Below are 12825 nucleotides of genomic sequence, written 5' to 3' on the forward strand. Positions count from 1 at the left end.
GCACGTTACTACAATTTGGTTGAATGAAGTCCATGTTGTCTGAGAGACATGGACAGAGCAGAGCGGGTGGGGGGAGTAGGGAACGGGGCAGTGACACCGTTACAAACGCGATGATGATTTGCTAGGTGGCCCGGAGCCTTAGCATAGCATTCGCGTTCTCGTTAGCATTAGCACTTAGCGTGGCGAGCGTCACCTTACACTCGCGGGCAATTTTTTATTTTTACATACAGTTCGTGGCGTCCAGGCAGGTGCAATTAATTAAAATTATGTACTGTTTTCCTGCTGAAATTGCATTATCATCTTTAAGGTGACGTTACTCTTGTAAATGCTACAATACAATAATATATGGTTGTTGTTTTTTTTTATTACCAAAAATATTCACTTGCCTTAAACCTTTCTTGGATGACGTGTGATGTTTTTTTAATAATAATATAAACATCGTTGATGTGAAAGAAAGAATGTATAATGTAATAATGTTTAGAACATGAAAAGTAGCGTCAGTTAATTTGCTGAATAACTAATTACTTTTACAATGAGGTAACTGAGTTACTAACTCAATTACTTTTGAGAAGAAGTAATGTGTTTACTGTAACTAATTACTTTTTTAAAGTAAGATTAACAATACTGTTAGTAACAACACCCATCTGAATATCAGTACACAGTAGGGTAGGTACTTTATTGTTGACAGAGTAATAATGGAAAACGATAGTGCCTCTGTTCATCTCCCAGGGTCAAACAGTGTCACAAAAGCACTTGATTTGACTGTGGGAAGGTTACCCAGCACAGGATGACAGGGACCCAGCTGGGGGACAAGGTGAGGGAGCTGAAGGGATGATGGGAGAGACTTAGGGTGGGCAAGAGGGGAGGGCGACAGTGTAGGACGTGGGACCTGTCCTGGGAACCAGACTTCAGGATAGGATTCATTCAACTCTGCTTCCTTCACAAACCTAAAATAGAGCCATTGTACTTCATACGGCTAAGAATGTGCGCGTGTGTGATTGTGTGTGTCTGTCTGCGTGTTCACGTGCATGTGCACGTCAGTATGCTTGCATTCCTTTGTACATCCTTCTCTGTGACTTAGTTTGCGTTGTGTGAGAGGGTGTGTGTGTGTTTGTGTGTGTAATTGTTTATACAATCTGTGGGACACAATAAGGCTAGGGATGCCTGGGAACTTGTTTTGATGTGCAGGTGATGAGTGGCAACAACTGACTCACACTGTCATCATTTGACAATACCAGGATCTGGACACACCTCATCGTATTTTGATGGGAAACCATTGTCACAGTATTGATGAGAACACAAGTATTTCACATAAAACTAATGTTTCACATGTTACGTAGATATGATTGTGTAATGTTTTTTTTTCAGCACTTCATGTCTCTATCTGTGGGTCCTATTCTGAAACCCTTTTTTCTAATTTTCTGTGCCCTTCAGGTGAGGTATGCCATAAGTCCTACACGCAGTTCTCAAACCTATGCCGTCATAAACGTATGCATGCTGACTGCAGAACACAGATAAAATGCAAAGACTGTGGACAGATGTTCAGCACCACCTCGTCCCTGAATAAACACCGGCGTTTTTGCGAGGGAAAAAACCATTTCGCGACAGGAGGATTATTTGCTCAAAGTATGTCACTCCCCGGTGGTCCAGGTTTGGACAAATCAGCATTGGCCCTGGCCCACAGCAGTGCTGGATTGGCTGATTATTTTGGAGCTAGCCGCCATCACGGTGGACTTACTTTCCCTGCCGCTCCAACCTTCCCGTTCAGTTTCCCTGGCCTTTTTCCTTCTGGACTCTACCACCGTCCACCACTAATCCCTACCACTTCTTCCCCGGTTAGACAACCGGCTCTCACAGCTGTTGCTGGGCCTGGTGCTGAGGTAAGCCAGAATCCGCTGCTGCCTCCTAGCCCGGGAGCTCAGGAGTCCAGAGAGCTCCTCAAGGCGCTTCGAAAGGATGATGGTGGTCTTGAAAGTCAGATCGCCGCTTCAGACCTTCATACACATAGCTCATTGTCCTCCACCAAACAACGCAACAAGCAAAGTGACCAATCTGAGAGCAGTGATCTTGATGATGTCAGCACACCCAGTGGAAGCGATCTAGAGAGTATGTCAAGCTCTGAGCTTGAAAGTGACATGGACAGTGAGAGAGACAGGGGGGGTATGCGGGAAAATGGCCAAAGCCGCAAAAGGAAGGGTAGCGACGGTAGTCCCCAGAGTTTGAGCCTGACAAGCAGCAATGCTGGACCTTCCCTCATCCCTTCCTCACTGGATGAGCACACAGCTGTTACAGGGGCTGTCAATGACTCTATTAAGGCCATTGCCTCCATTGCGGAGAAGTATTTTGGCTCTACAGGCCTGGCTGGCCTGCAGGACAAAAAAGTCGGGTCACTGCCCTATCCTTCCATGTTCCCTTTACCTTTTTTCACATCTTTCTCTCCACCGGTCTATCCTGTTCAAGACAGAGATGTCCGATCCCAAATGCTGAAGGGTGAGCCACAGTTGCAGACAGAAGATTGCAAAAAGGCTCAGAGCAAGTCTTCATCAGAGTCACCATTTGACCTCACCACAAGACGAAAGGAGGAGAAGTCTAGCACGTTTGCGCCTTCCAAACGAGAAACCTCTCATTTCACTGGTCAGGATCAACCTTTGGACCTCAGCCTAGGCACCAGAGACCGTGGATGCAGTACTAGAGAAGAAGAGAAAAAAATGACGAAGAATGACGGTCATCAAGATGAGAAGGCAGTCATGGAAACGCCAAAGCCTGACTCCTCGTTACAACATGCCAGGCCGACTCCTTTCTTCATGGACCCCATCTACAGGTACTGTTAATCCCAGTGTTTTTTTCATACAACATGTTCCCACCAAGAACTATGATCTGGTTCAGTTTGGTACAATAGAATCTTAGCATTTTTATCACACAAATTAGCAAGAGGTGCCAAAATGAATATGCAAAAGCATTGTATATCATCAATTTACACCATTTCACCTCCATTTCACATCAGCAAGCTCTACCTTGCCCATCATTCCAAAAACATAGAAATGCTCTTAGACCTCAAGATTTACTCTGGGCTAACTGAACTGAAATTTTATTCAAAATTGTATGTACCACACTCCTATATGTGTCACTAATACTGTATATGTCAAATAATAAATAAGAAACGAGTTGCTTAAAGACATTGATTGTTCTATTCACTCACATTCTAACTCAAAGAATGACTTGACTTTTCGTGTCTAACTATATTGCAAACAATAAACTCGGTTACTATTGGTGTGGTAAAAACTGATAGAAATCTACTATTAGCAGGGTTGAGAAGAGGAGAATGAGTGATCCGTTTGAGACGCTGAAAGACAAGTACATGCGGCCAGCTCCAGGCTTCCTCTTCCATCCTCAGGTATGTTTTCGTTTAGAGAGACCTTGAATACGGTTATCTATCAAAAAAATATTGACAAATTTAAGGTAATATTGGTGCATAAAGGAAATACTCTTTTTGAAGCCTGAATTTCTGTTATAGCTGTTTGTGCGTGACTTTCTATTATTGTGTGTGCAAGTATTGACATTTATTTAATCAGTCACTCTTGTGGGTGAGAACGGCCTAGAAAAGTGAAAACAGCCCTTTCTCAGGCATATGATTTTCTTTCCTCTTTTCTGGCCATTTCAGGTCTGTTTTTTACAGGCTGTTTCATTTGCCTGATTTATGTCTTCTGTCCAGACTGTTGCAAAGGCCCAGCCTTCAACAACCACATGGTCGTCCTACATGCCTTAATGAGGTGTCCTATCAGTAGAAACACTAACAGAGTGCTTAGGCCATCTTTATGACTTTATGATGTCTGGACACACAAATCATTCCCAGTAGTGTGGGCCCAAGTGAGACAAAACAAAGGGCCACTCGGTATACTTTTGAGTAGGTTTGCTTATAGTCACCTGACTCACTGTTGAAGTGTAAATCAAGCCAAACTCAGAAAAACGGAAGGACTGAAACTTTTTTTTTTCCCCTTTAAACTTTCTGTGATTCAGCTTTTTACTTCCTGGCAGGATATTTTATAGCAAAGGAATATGGGCTCATATTACATACTGGCTCCTATTATAATGTCTTTATTGAGCACAGGGAACTGTTGGGAACTATTAGAGCCACCCACCTACAATTCCGCCACCGTAACTTTGTAATTAGGCAGCTCATTGCACTTTTAAAGTTGAACACATCAAACAATTTTGGCCCATGATTATATCGAAAAATCTCAAATGCTGCTACTTTTTGATTTTGATTGATTCCCTCTTTTTTCCCCTCAGTTTCGTTTGCCAGATCAGAACACATGGGTAAGTTTTTTTTATTTCTTGTTTAAATTACTCAAAGTGTTGCAGGGACAATGTAAAAATGTGAATGTTTAAAATAAAATAATAATAATACATTTTATATTAATACATTAGTATAAAAGAAATAATGGAATGCATGCAGCTTCACAAAAAAGATTCATGGGCTCACGTTACAGCATGATTGTTGTTGTTCTGATGTTGTCACACCAGACCTTTTTATATATACATGGCGGAAAACACTCTGGTGACTTGTAGTTCTGGTCTGAGACCTCCAATTTGGCCAAATTTCATTTAATTGTTCTTTACACATATGTGATACATTATTGGAAAGCTTAAAATCTGAATTTTATGGAGGAAGAACAGGAGGGCATTTAAAAAAATAATAATTAAACCCCTAAACCCTAACTCAAGGTGAGAGCATGAGAGAGAATCATTAAAGTCACCATGATTTTAATGAGATATTACCGCGTACTTACCTTGTCTTGATCCAAAATCTCTGTGTAGTATGTCTCATCGAGTGTCAACACACAGCTGTGAATGGCCACATTCACACAACACAGTAAAATAACAAGGGTCACAATGCAGAAATCCCAGACATCAAGGAGTGGTCGAGATTTTCTTTTTAAAATATTTACCCTTTGAAAGGTTTTGTTTTTTTTCAATTTGTCTTTATTTGGATCGATTATCATTTAAAATATCAGGTAAAATGCAACAGTAACAAAAAAAAAAAAAAATACAATTAAGCGATAGTTATGAGGTACATATCAGTGACCTATTTACACTATTTTTTTTCCATGTGATGTAATTTGTTTAAAAGTTTAAAATGCGAGTCAATAATTTTATAGTCGAATAGTGGTAAACAAACTTCGCAATTATCAACATAGCAAGCTCAAAATAGCTAAATTAAAATGAAAAAAAAATAATGATAATTAAATTGCTACTGGATTGTAGAGCCGAGGAAGAGAGTCCATCGTCCATCTTTGGAAATGTGTGGTTTATTTTGTTGCCGATGTTAGGGTCTGCAACTGCAGAAACAAGGTTGTACCTCAAAGCAGAAAACAACGGAGGGAAGCGTTCAAGGGCTTATTAAATAGAAAGAAAAATACACGCGATCACTGAAAAACACAATGCGTCCGTGACAGTAGGTCGACGGGGATCAATAATACCAACCAAAGCGGTAGGCAGAGAGCCGATAAGACAACAAAACAAATACCGGTACACTCACCTACCAGCTCAACGTAGGGGATTTCAAAACAAGGGCGGCAGAGGTGTCGAAAGGCGCCCAGCAAGTCAATATCTCGCCACCCTTTTCTTGGATCACCTGGGCTTAAATACAGTCTATATGAGCTTGAATTGGCTGCAATGACAACGTCGGGAACGTTCCCACAACCAGCGCTGTAACACAACACGATTTGAACGACATTGTGACAGCTGATGCCGACCAAAAATGACCTAATATCCAGGTTTTAAATTCGTGCCAGCAGCCCTCTCCGCACAGAGAGCGCCACTGAGCAAAACGAGACAAGTCTGTGAAAGTGTCCAACCCGCGTCATTCCCGGGATATCTCTACATGCATGAAGGCAATGACGCGAGTAAATCTGTCACCTTACATGGGAATTTACTGGGATATGTTTGTGAAAGGGGCTTACGGGTTTGCAACGTGCACACCCCAACTTGTTTTCATTTCACAAACTACAGCATTAACATGACTGATGCAGTATGTCTGTGTTTGGTTTTCCCCGTTTTAATTATTTTAATTTGTTTACATTTTTGTATCTTGATCAAGTCTTGCTGTGATACATATTTAACACTGAAGTGGGAATTTCCAGCAGTGCAACACCCTAGTCAACCACTTTTGAACATATATTGTATGTTTGCTTATACAAGTAATGAAGCACATCTATTTCAAAAGAGCATGGAAGTGCGGACAGTGAATGTTGTGGGGACGGTTGTTGTTTAGTTGGGGGTGCTAAAAATGTTTTCAAGGGTAGTCTCTTTGGGAAACTGCCGTGAAACAGAGGGTCAAGGGTTGAGGTAGTTCCTCTCGCCAAACATCTGGTTGCTGATAGAGATCAACAATTGAGAATGCATCTCACTAATTGGCCCCTCGCAGCATCACTGACTTCTGAAGATAGCCAATCAACTGCTGGTCCCTCTGCGACGCTACAGCAACAAGCAAGTTCACAAATGCTTACACACTGCCTTGGGCAGAATGAAAGGGGGGTTTCATGAGGTGTGTGCGCGGGTGTGTATGTGTGTGTTTAAATGTATGAGTAAAGGGGCCTGTTATACAAAAGAGTAGGGTGTATGGCCATGGGAAAATTACCTCAGAGCACAGTCTGGTCACTTCTTGACATTAAGTAGCTTAAACAGTTCACACACAAGGCCCTGTGACATAGTCAAATAGACTTAATCAACCTAATCCATAAAACGTGCACATCAATCATTGGAGTGCACGCTGTGGTTATTTTTACTGATTTACTTTTTTTAATCTTTTTTTCATATACAGTATTCTTATCCTCTGGCTTAGGTATTATGAGTGTACTCAATTATTGTTAATAATTGATCAATTACTAAATTATGAAGCTATTGTTGTAGTTGACTGGAATGCTGTTTCAAAAAGTTTTAAACATACAGTACGGTATATTTGTGTATATAAGCTTTTTTTTTTTTTTTTTTTTTTTTTTAAATAAAATAAGATCATCAATTATAATAATGAGCAGGTCTTCACACTTACACGATATAATCGTAGTAATGGCTTAAACCATAATCATAGCAAAAACTTTACACACCTCCAATACATCACTAACTCCAACATGCACGTGCTTTCAACTTTTGGTGTCTGTCATGCGTTATTCTTTTTTTTTTTTTAATCTTTCTTTCTACATGTGAATTTTTTTTCCCTCTCATTTTTCCTCTCTCGCTTATCATCTTGCCTTTCTTCATGCTTCCTCTCAGAACCTCTTCACATCCCTCCTTCCCATCTACTCTGTCTTAGCATGCAACCTGAGTGTGACAGCAGCTGAAAACAGGAGATGGAGTGTCAGAGTCAAAGCACGGCTCCCGTAGAGGACCCGAATCACCACTGATTTGTTGCCTTGATAAAAAAAAAAAAAGAACAAGGTGAAAATTCAATGTGCGCAAAAAAATGCAAATTTTTGTGGCTTCCACGAAAAAGAAGAGAATGAGTGTGTGTGTCCATGTGTGTGATGGCCTGTCAGGCCCGGTGCTCTACTGGGACCACCACCCCTCTGTCTCCCCCTTCACTCCTCTCGCATCCCTGCTCCTCCCCCACTCCGCCCCTTTCAGCACAGCGATATCATTATTACCCATGTCTGGCCCTTGATCAGCAATGTCAACATCTTTCATATTGACGAATGTGCTGTCTGCCCGCATTGTGCACAGAATGGTTTACTGCCCAGCAGTGGACATGAATCACTCCACACACAAACACAAATACACGCGGACATGGATCTGACAACACCCAGATACACACTTGGCACATACAATCACACTCGCTTACAAACACGCATGGCTGTAAGCACACACACACATTGTGATCCTTCACATGCATTACAAATACATTCCTCTCCCTTACACATATACATCAATTTTCACACACATTGGTGGCAATTAATCAACTATGACCACCTCACAGCAAATAGTTTCTTGTCCATATATCCAGAGCCAATGTAGACAAGAATGCATAATTCTTCCGAGGATATCTGATGAAAGCAACTGTTCCACTTCATTAGCAAGATTGGCTGAAGTCATTAATTCTTTTTGTGTCTTTAGGTGTTGTCTGTCTGAGAGTTGAGTAAGTGAATTGTGTGAAACAATTAAAAAAAAAAAAAAAAAAACTTTCTCCAAGATGTAGGCTGTGAAATTGGGACTCACATTCGCATACAGCTGTTTATACGTACACGTTTTGTTTTATCCAATTATTGTGTTCGTCTTAACCCATTTTTATACACATTGTGTAGACTCAGAAACAAAGAAACTCTTGTTGCTCTCTGCTTATCAATATTCAGGCACTGATCAAATCATTACTGTAATGTAGACCATTAATAAGTATGGAATTCAAGCAGAACTGAATTTCCTGTAGTTTTCAGTTTTACGAGCGTCCGGTCTCATCTTCCTGTTGCTTCCTTTCAGATGTCAGCTATTGAGAACATGGCTGAGAAGCTTGAAACTTACGGCTCTCTGAAGCCCGAGTCTGGTGAACTGCTGCGTTCTGTCCCTTCCATGTTTGACTTCAGAGCTCCACCTTCAACACTTCCAGAGACGCTTCTACGTAAAGGCAAGGAGCGCTATACTTGCAGGTAACCACAGCATTATTATGAATATTTTTGTGGGGCCATAATGCAGATGGGTTATTCTAATAGGGACACTACAATTTTACAACTGCTCTTTTTCTCCTTAATATTTTCTCTTGTTATAGTAAACTTTTAGGGTCATTTTATTTTTTTCATTTTCGCCTGTGAAGAAAATTATGTTGTTTTTTTGTCAGGAAAACACTGCTTACATTCCTTTTCTTGGTTAGATATTGTGGAAAAATCTTCCCACGTTCTGCCAACTTGACACGCCACCTTAGGACTCATACAGGGGAGCAACCTTATAGGTAAGTGACTTCCATAATTTACAATATTTATTTTCGTGTATTTATGTGTTGTTACTTAAAGAAAGACACCACAATATTTTCCCCATACCACAGTAAACTACAGTTGCACACAGTAGACCACAAACCTCGACCAAAGTCATATAATCTTCAACATGTCTACCTCATGTTGTGCAAAGACGTATAGTGCAACTCCAGCCCTGGATCTATTTGTTCTCTGCTCTCCTTGGTTCCAATGCAAAAACACTGTCAAAAGTGAGAGACATTGTTTTTCTGTTCTCACCTATAAGCTTTCAGTTTTTTCAAAAGTGCGCCCTATAATCCGAGGAGCCTTATATATGGATCAGTATTGGTTAATCGTGGCATGACATTCCCTTTAGCGCGGCATCATCTCATGGATGCATAACATAACCACTACTAACACTACTCCTGCACCTTATAATGCTGTGCAACTTATAATGCTGTGCACCCTATATACATATATACATATATATATAAACAGTTTTAAAATAAACCATTCATTGATGTTGCGCCTTATACTCAGCTGCACCTTATAGAGAGGAAAATACGGTATTTACAGTACATTTACAAATTGTGAAGAAATTAATTAACTAAAGATGAACTTAAATCTATTCACCCAAAATAAAAAAATATACCTACTGAATAGGCTATTACTCAAAATAGTTGTGTTGTGACTGTCAAAATTTGGGTGGACCAATAAACACACTGGTAACTTCACATTCACATGACAAAATCACACAGCAGAAATGCAACAAAATTTTCAGTATCTACAATTTTTTTTTTCAAGTGGGTCCAAACACACACAACTTGAGTACTCATGCTCCGGAGTGTTCCCCAAAACTGATTCTAGACCTGCTTGAGGCTGGGTCAACCCTTTGGGTGCGCCACAGGTTTGAGTGCGGCGAAACTTTTGAATGCGGCGAATCTTAGGTCTGAAGCTTGAAAAGAGGTTTCCGAGCGGGACTGTCGCAGTGTAAACCATGCGTCGGTTTTGTCGCGGTTAGCCTCGCATTAGCAACAAGTTACGCTAACGTCCATCCATCGACTCCTTGTGGCATCCAACTACCAACCGACTCACATCCTGTTGACAACACTCTCCAAGCGTTGTCCATGGTCACGCCATGGATATTGATGATAATACTGCTAAGCTTACAGTCCAAACTGCGGAGAATTTTCTGTCCCAAACATTACCAAAACCTTCAGCTTGCGTCCTCTCCCTTCTCCTTTGCCAACTCTCTCTCCACGCTAACCTTGATACTCCAATCAGCGGTCGACATGCTTTCTCGTGTCGTCTCGCGAGAGAAAGTAACAGTTCTTTTCTTACTGTCTCTATAGCAATGTCACTTAAGCAATAGCATGCACATACTGGACTGTCTCAGGAAATTAGAATACACAATATTCTAATTTTCTGAGACAGTCCTGTATATTGTTCTATGTAAAGGACGTCAGCCAAGGTCGGCCCCCCACATTTTTACCACGCCAAATCTGGTCCCCTTTGCAAAAAGTTTGGACACCCCTGCTTTAAATGGTGGATTAATGTACAGGACTGTCTCAGAAAATTAGAATATTGTGTATTCTAATTTTCTGAGACAGTCCAGTAGGCTTAAATGTCCGTCAACTGACATAGAAAACAAATATGTCCACAATATGCATTAAGAATTACATAGAAAATATAAACACTGTATGTATTACACTTTGTAATTATCCTAGCAAATATTATTATGATTATTTTTTTGTTAAGTCAACAGTTTATTAAAAGAATAAGCAAAATAGCTGCAGAATTAGCTTAAACAAGTCACAAATATTGCATTTTATTTTTTTTTTACTTTTTGGAAACAGTTGTAATGGATTATATCCATATATATACATATTATTTTGGAATCTGTGGTTTATGCATAAATATACCACTGGGCTACACATATAAATAACATATTTCGTCTATTTGTGACTAGTGCTAACTAAAATGTTGAAGACATTTTTCATAAATTTTCCAAAATGAAATGGAGATTATGAAAAGCATTTCTCTTCTACTGATGATCCTTTGGGAGATTTTTCGGAATATGTCTTAACCAATGTGAAAAGCTTTCAAAAGGCCATATTTTTGATTTTCCCCCAAAAAATGGTGAACATTTTAAGGTCAACCAATCTCTTACTTAAGCATCCACAGTTACTTAGCAACCAACAATGAAGCATATTTGTTGTTCTAAAAGCACCTTTACCTTGTTAACATAATGAGTAATCCCTGGCCAGGACAAAGCTTTGTAGTTACCAAGATGGAGAAATGTTTGCCCAAAGCTCGTTGGAGGCCTTTTGACCACAGGGGTGGGAGAGAGACCAACACGGGCCTCAACTGCCCCAGCGTGATAGCCTCCATCTCATACACTGGCATGACATTAAAGATTGCTGCTGTTTATTGCAATTTGTTATGGTGATAACCATGGGTGTCCTGAGGGACAGCCAATCGAGCAAGCTAATTCCAGCAGAAGAAAAGATGTAATCTTCTCGTATAATTTTGCATGAAGAAACTTGGCAAAAGCAGCTAATTTTGCTGGGATAGAACACAATCTTTTGCGTGCTTATTGAGTGAGAGAAGAATGCAATTTTATTGAGCTGGCTGGAGATAAGAGGTAATTCTGTTTTACCTAAAACAAGCTCCTCCATCATGTCTGGATCTGCTGGGGCCATGTGTATGTGTGTTCTGCATTAGCGCTTCAGTTATGTTTCCCACAGAAGATGTTTGCTCTTTGATGCTATTTGTTTTCCCCCTTAAGACGATTGTCTTTTCCTACAGGTGTAAATACTGCGACCGCTCTTTCAGCATCTCCTCCAACCTGCAGCGCCACATTCGTAACATCCACAACAAGGAAAAGCCCTTTAAGTGCCACTTGTGTGATCGATGCTTTGGTCAGCAAACCAACCTGGATCGTCACCTTAAGAAGCACGAAAATGGCAATCTGTCAGGTAAGGAGCAAGAGGAATCATCTATAATTCAAAACCGGTTCTTGAATTGCAATCTCCTAGTGGATTCACTAGAGTTGCCAACTGTCCCTTGAAAAACGAAATTGTCCTGTATTCAGAAACAAAAGTACGTGTCCCGTATAAAGCTTACATGGGACGCGCTTTGTCCTGTTTTATCATGAAAATCGAAAATATATATATATATTTTTTTTGTAGAACCAACGAACACTGTTATGGTTCTATCAATAATATGGAGGGGAATGCATTCCCCAGCCTCTCCTGCTCTCTGACCAATGAGCTGACAGAGCAATGACAATCCCGCTCATCGAGGAGGTTCTGTCGCTTGCCATGAGGAAATTGGAAGACAACATAAGAAGCCGTTTACATGGTGACACTCCAAGAATACGACAAATTTCATGTTTACATTTACATGGTTCCGTCTTGGTTCCGTCTCCATTCGAACGATGTCGCAATTCTGCGTGAAAACTATGTAGTAGTCTTGGCAGGCTGTAGAGGGCAGTGCAGTTTTACAAGGTGACAGCCAATGATGCACTTCCTTGACAGCATCCTCCTCAGCCCAGAAGACAACATACCCGCCCACTCCAAGCAATGCCGTTTTCTTGTTTTTCTCTTTTCTTTTTCTCCCTTACGTTTTATTTTACTTATTTCTATTCACATTTTTTTCTGGGTATTTAATTTTTCTCCTGTATTTCTTGTATATTTGCTGTTCTTTATAAGTTTAAATGAAGTATAACATTGCTTGTCAAAAAAATAAATAAATAAATAAAAAATAAAAAAGCGATTGTAAATATTTTTTCATCCGTAGCCAAGCTCAGGGAAAAAAAATAATTCAAAAAACAAACCCAAAAATTAATTATTTTGAAAAACAAAGTTGGAAAAAAAATTAAATAAAA

At 40.1% G+C, this 12825-nt stretch overlaps 1 protein-coding gene across 8 annotated transcripts in view; it reads left to right on the forward strand.

The window, feature by feature from the left end:
* Positions 1-12825, forward strand: part of LOC130917454 (histone-lysine N-methyltransferase MECOM) — a 97155-nt gene that overhangs the window by 74741 nt on the left and 9589 nt on the right. For 5 of the 8 annotated variants that reach the window (XM_057838859.1, XM_057838862.1, XM_057838861.1 and 2 more), the window contains exons 8-13: positions 1435-2821; positions 3304-3394; positions 4291-4317; positions 8470-8636; positions 8858-8935; positions 11745-11914. In XM_057838859.1, the coding sequence (XP_057694842.1) occupies positions 1435-2821; positions 3304-3394; positions 4291-4317; positions 8470-8636; positions 8858-8935; positions 11745-11914 (1920 nt within the window). The remainder of the gene's footprint in view (positions 1-1434; positions 2822-3303; positions 3395-4290; positions 4318-8469; positions 8637-8857; positions 8936-11744; positions 11915-12825) is intronic. The other 3 variants (XM_057838860.1, XM_057838865.1, XM_057838863.1) reach the window with 1 other exon arrangement.

The sequence above is a fragment of the Corythoichthys intestinalis genome, chromosome 6, assembly GCF_030265065.1.
Source record: "Corythoichthys intestinalis isolate RoL2023-P3 chromosome 6, ASM3026506v1, whole genome shotgun sequence".
NCBI lineage: Eukaryota > Metazoa > Chordata > Actinopteri > Syngnathiformes > Syngnathidae > Corythoichthys > Corythoichthys intestinalis.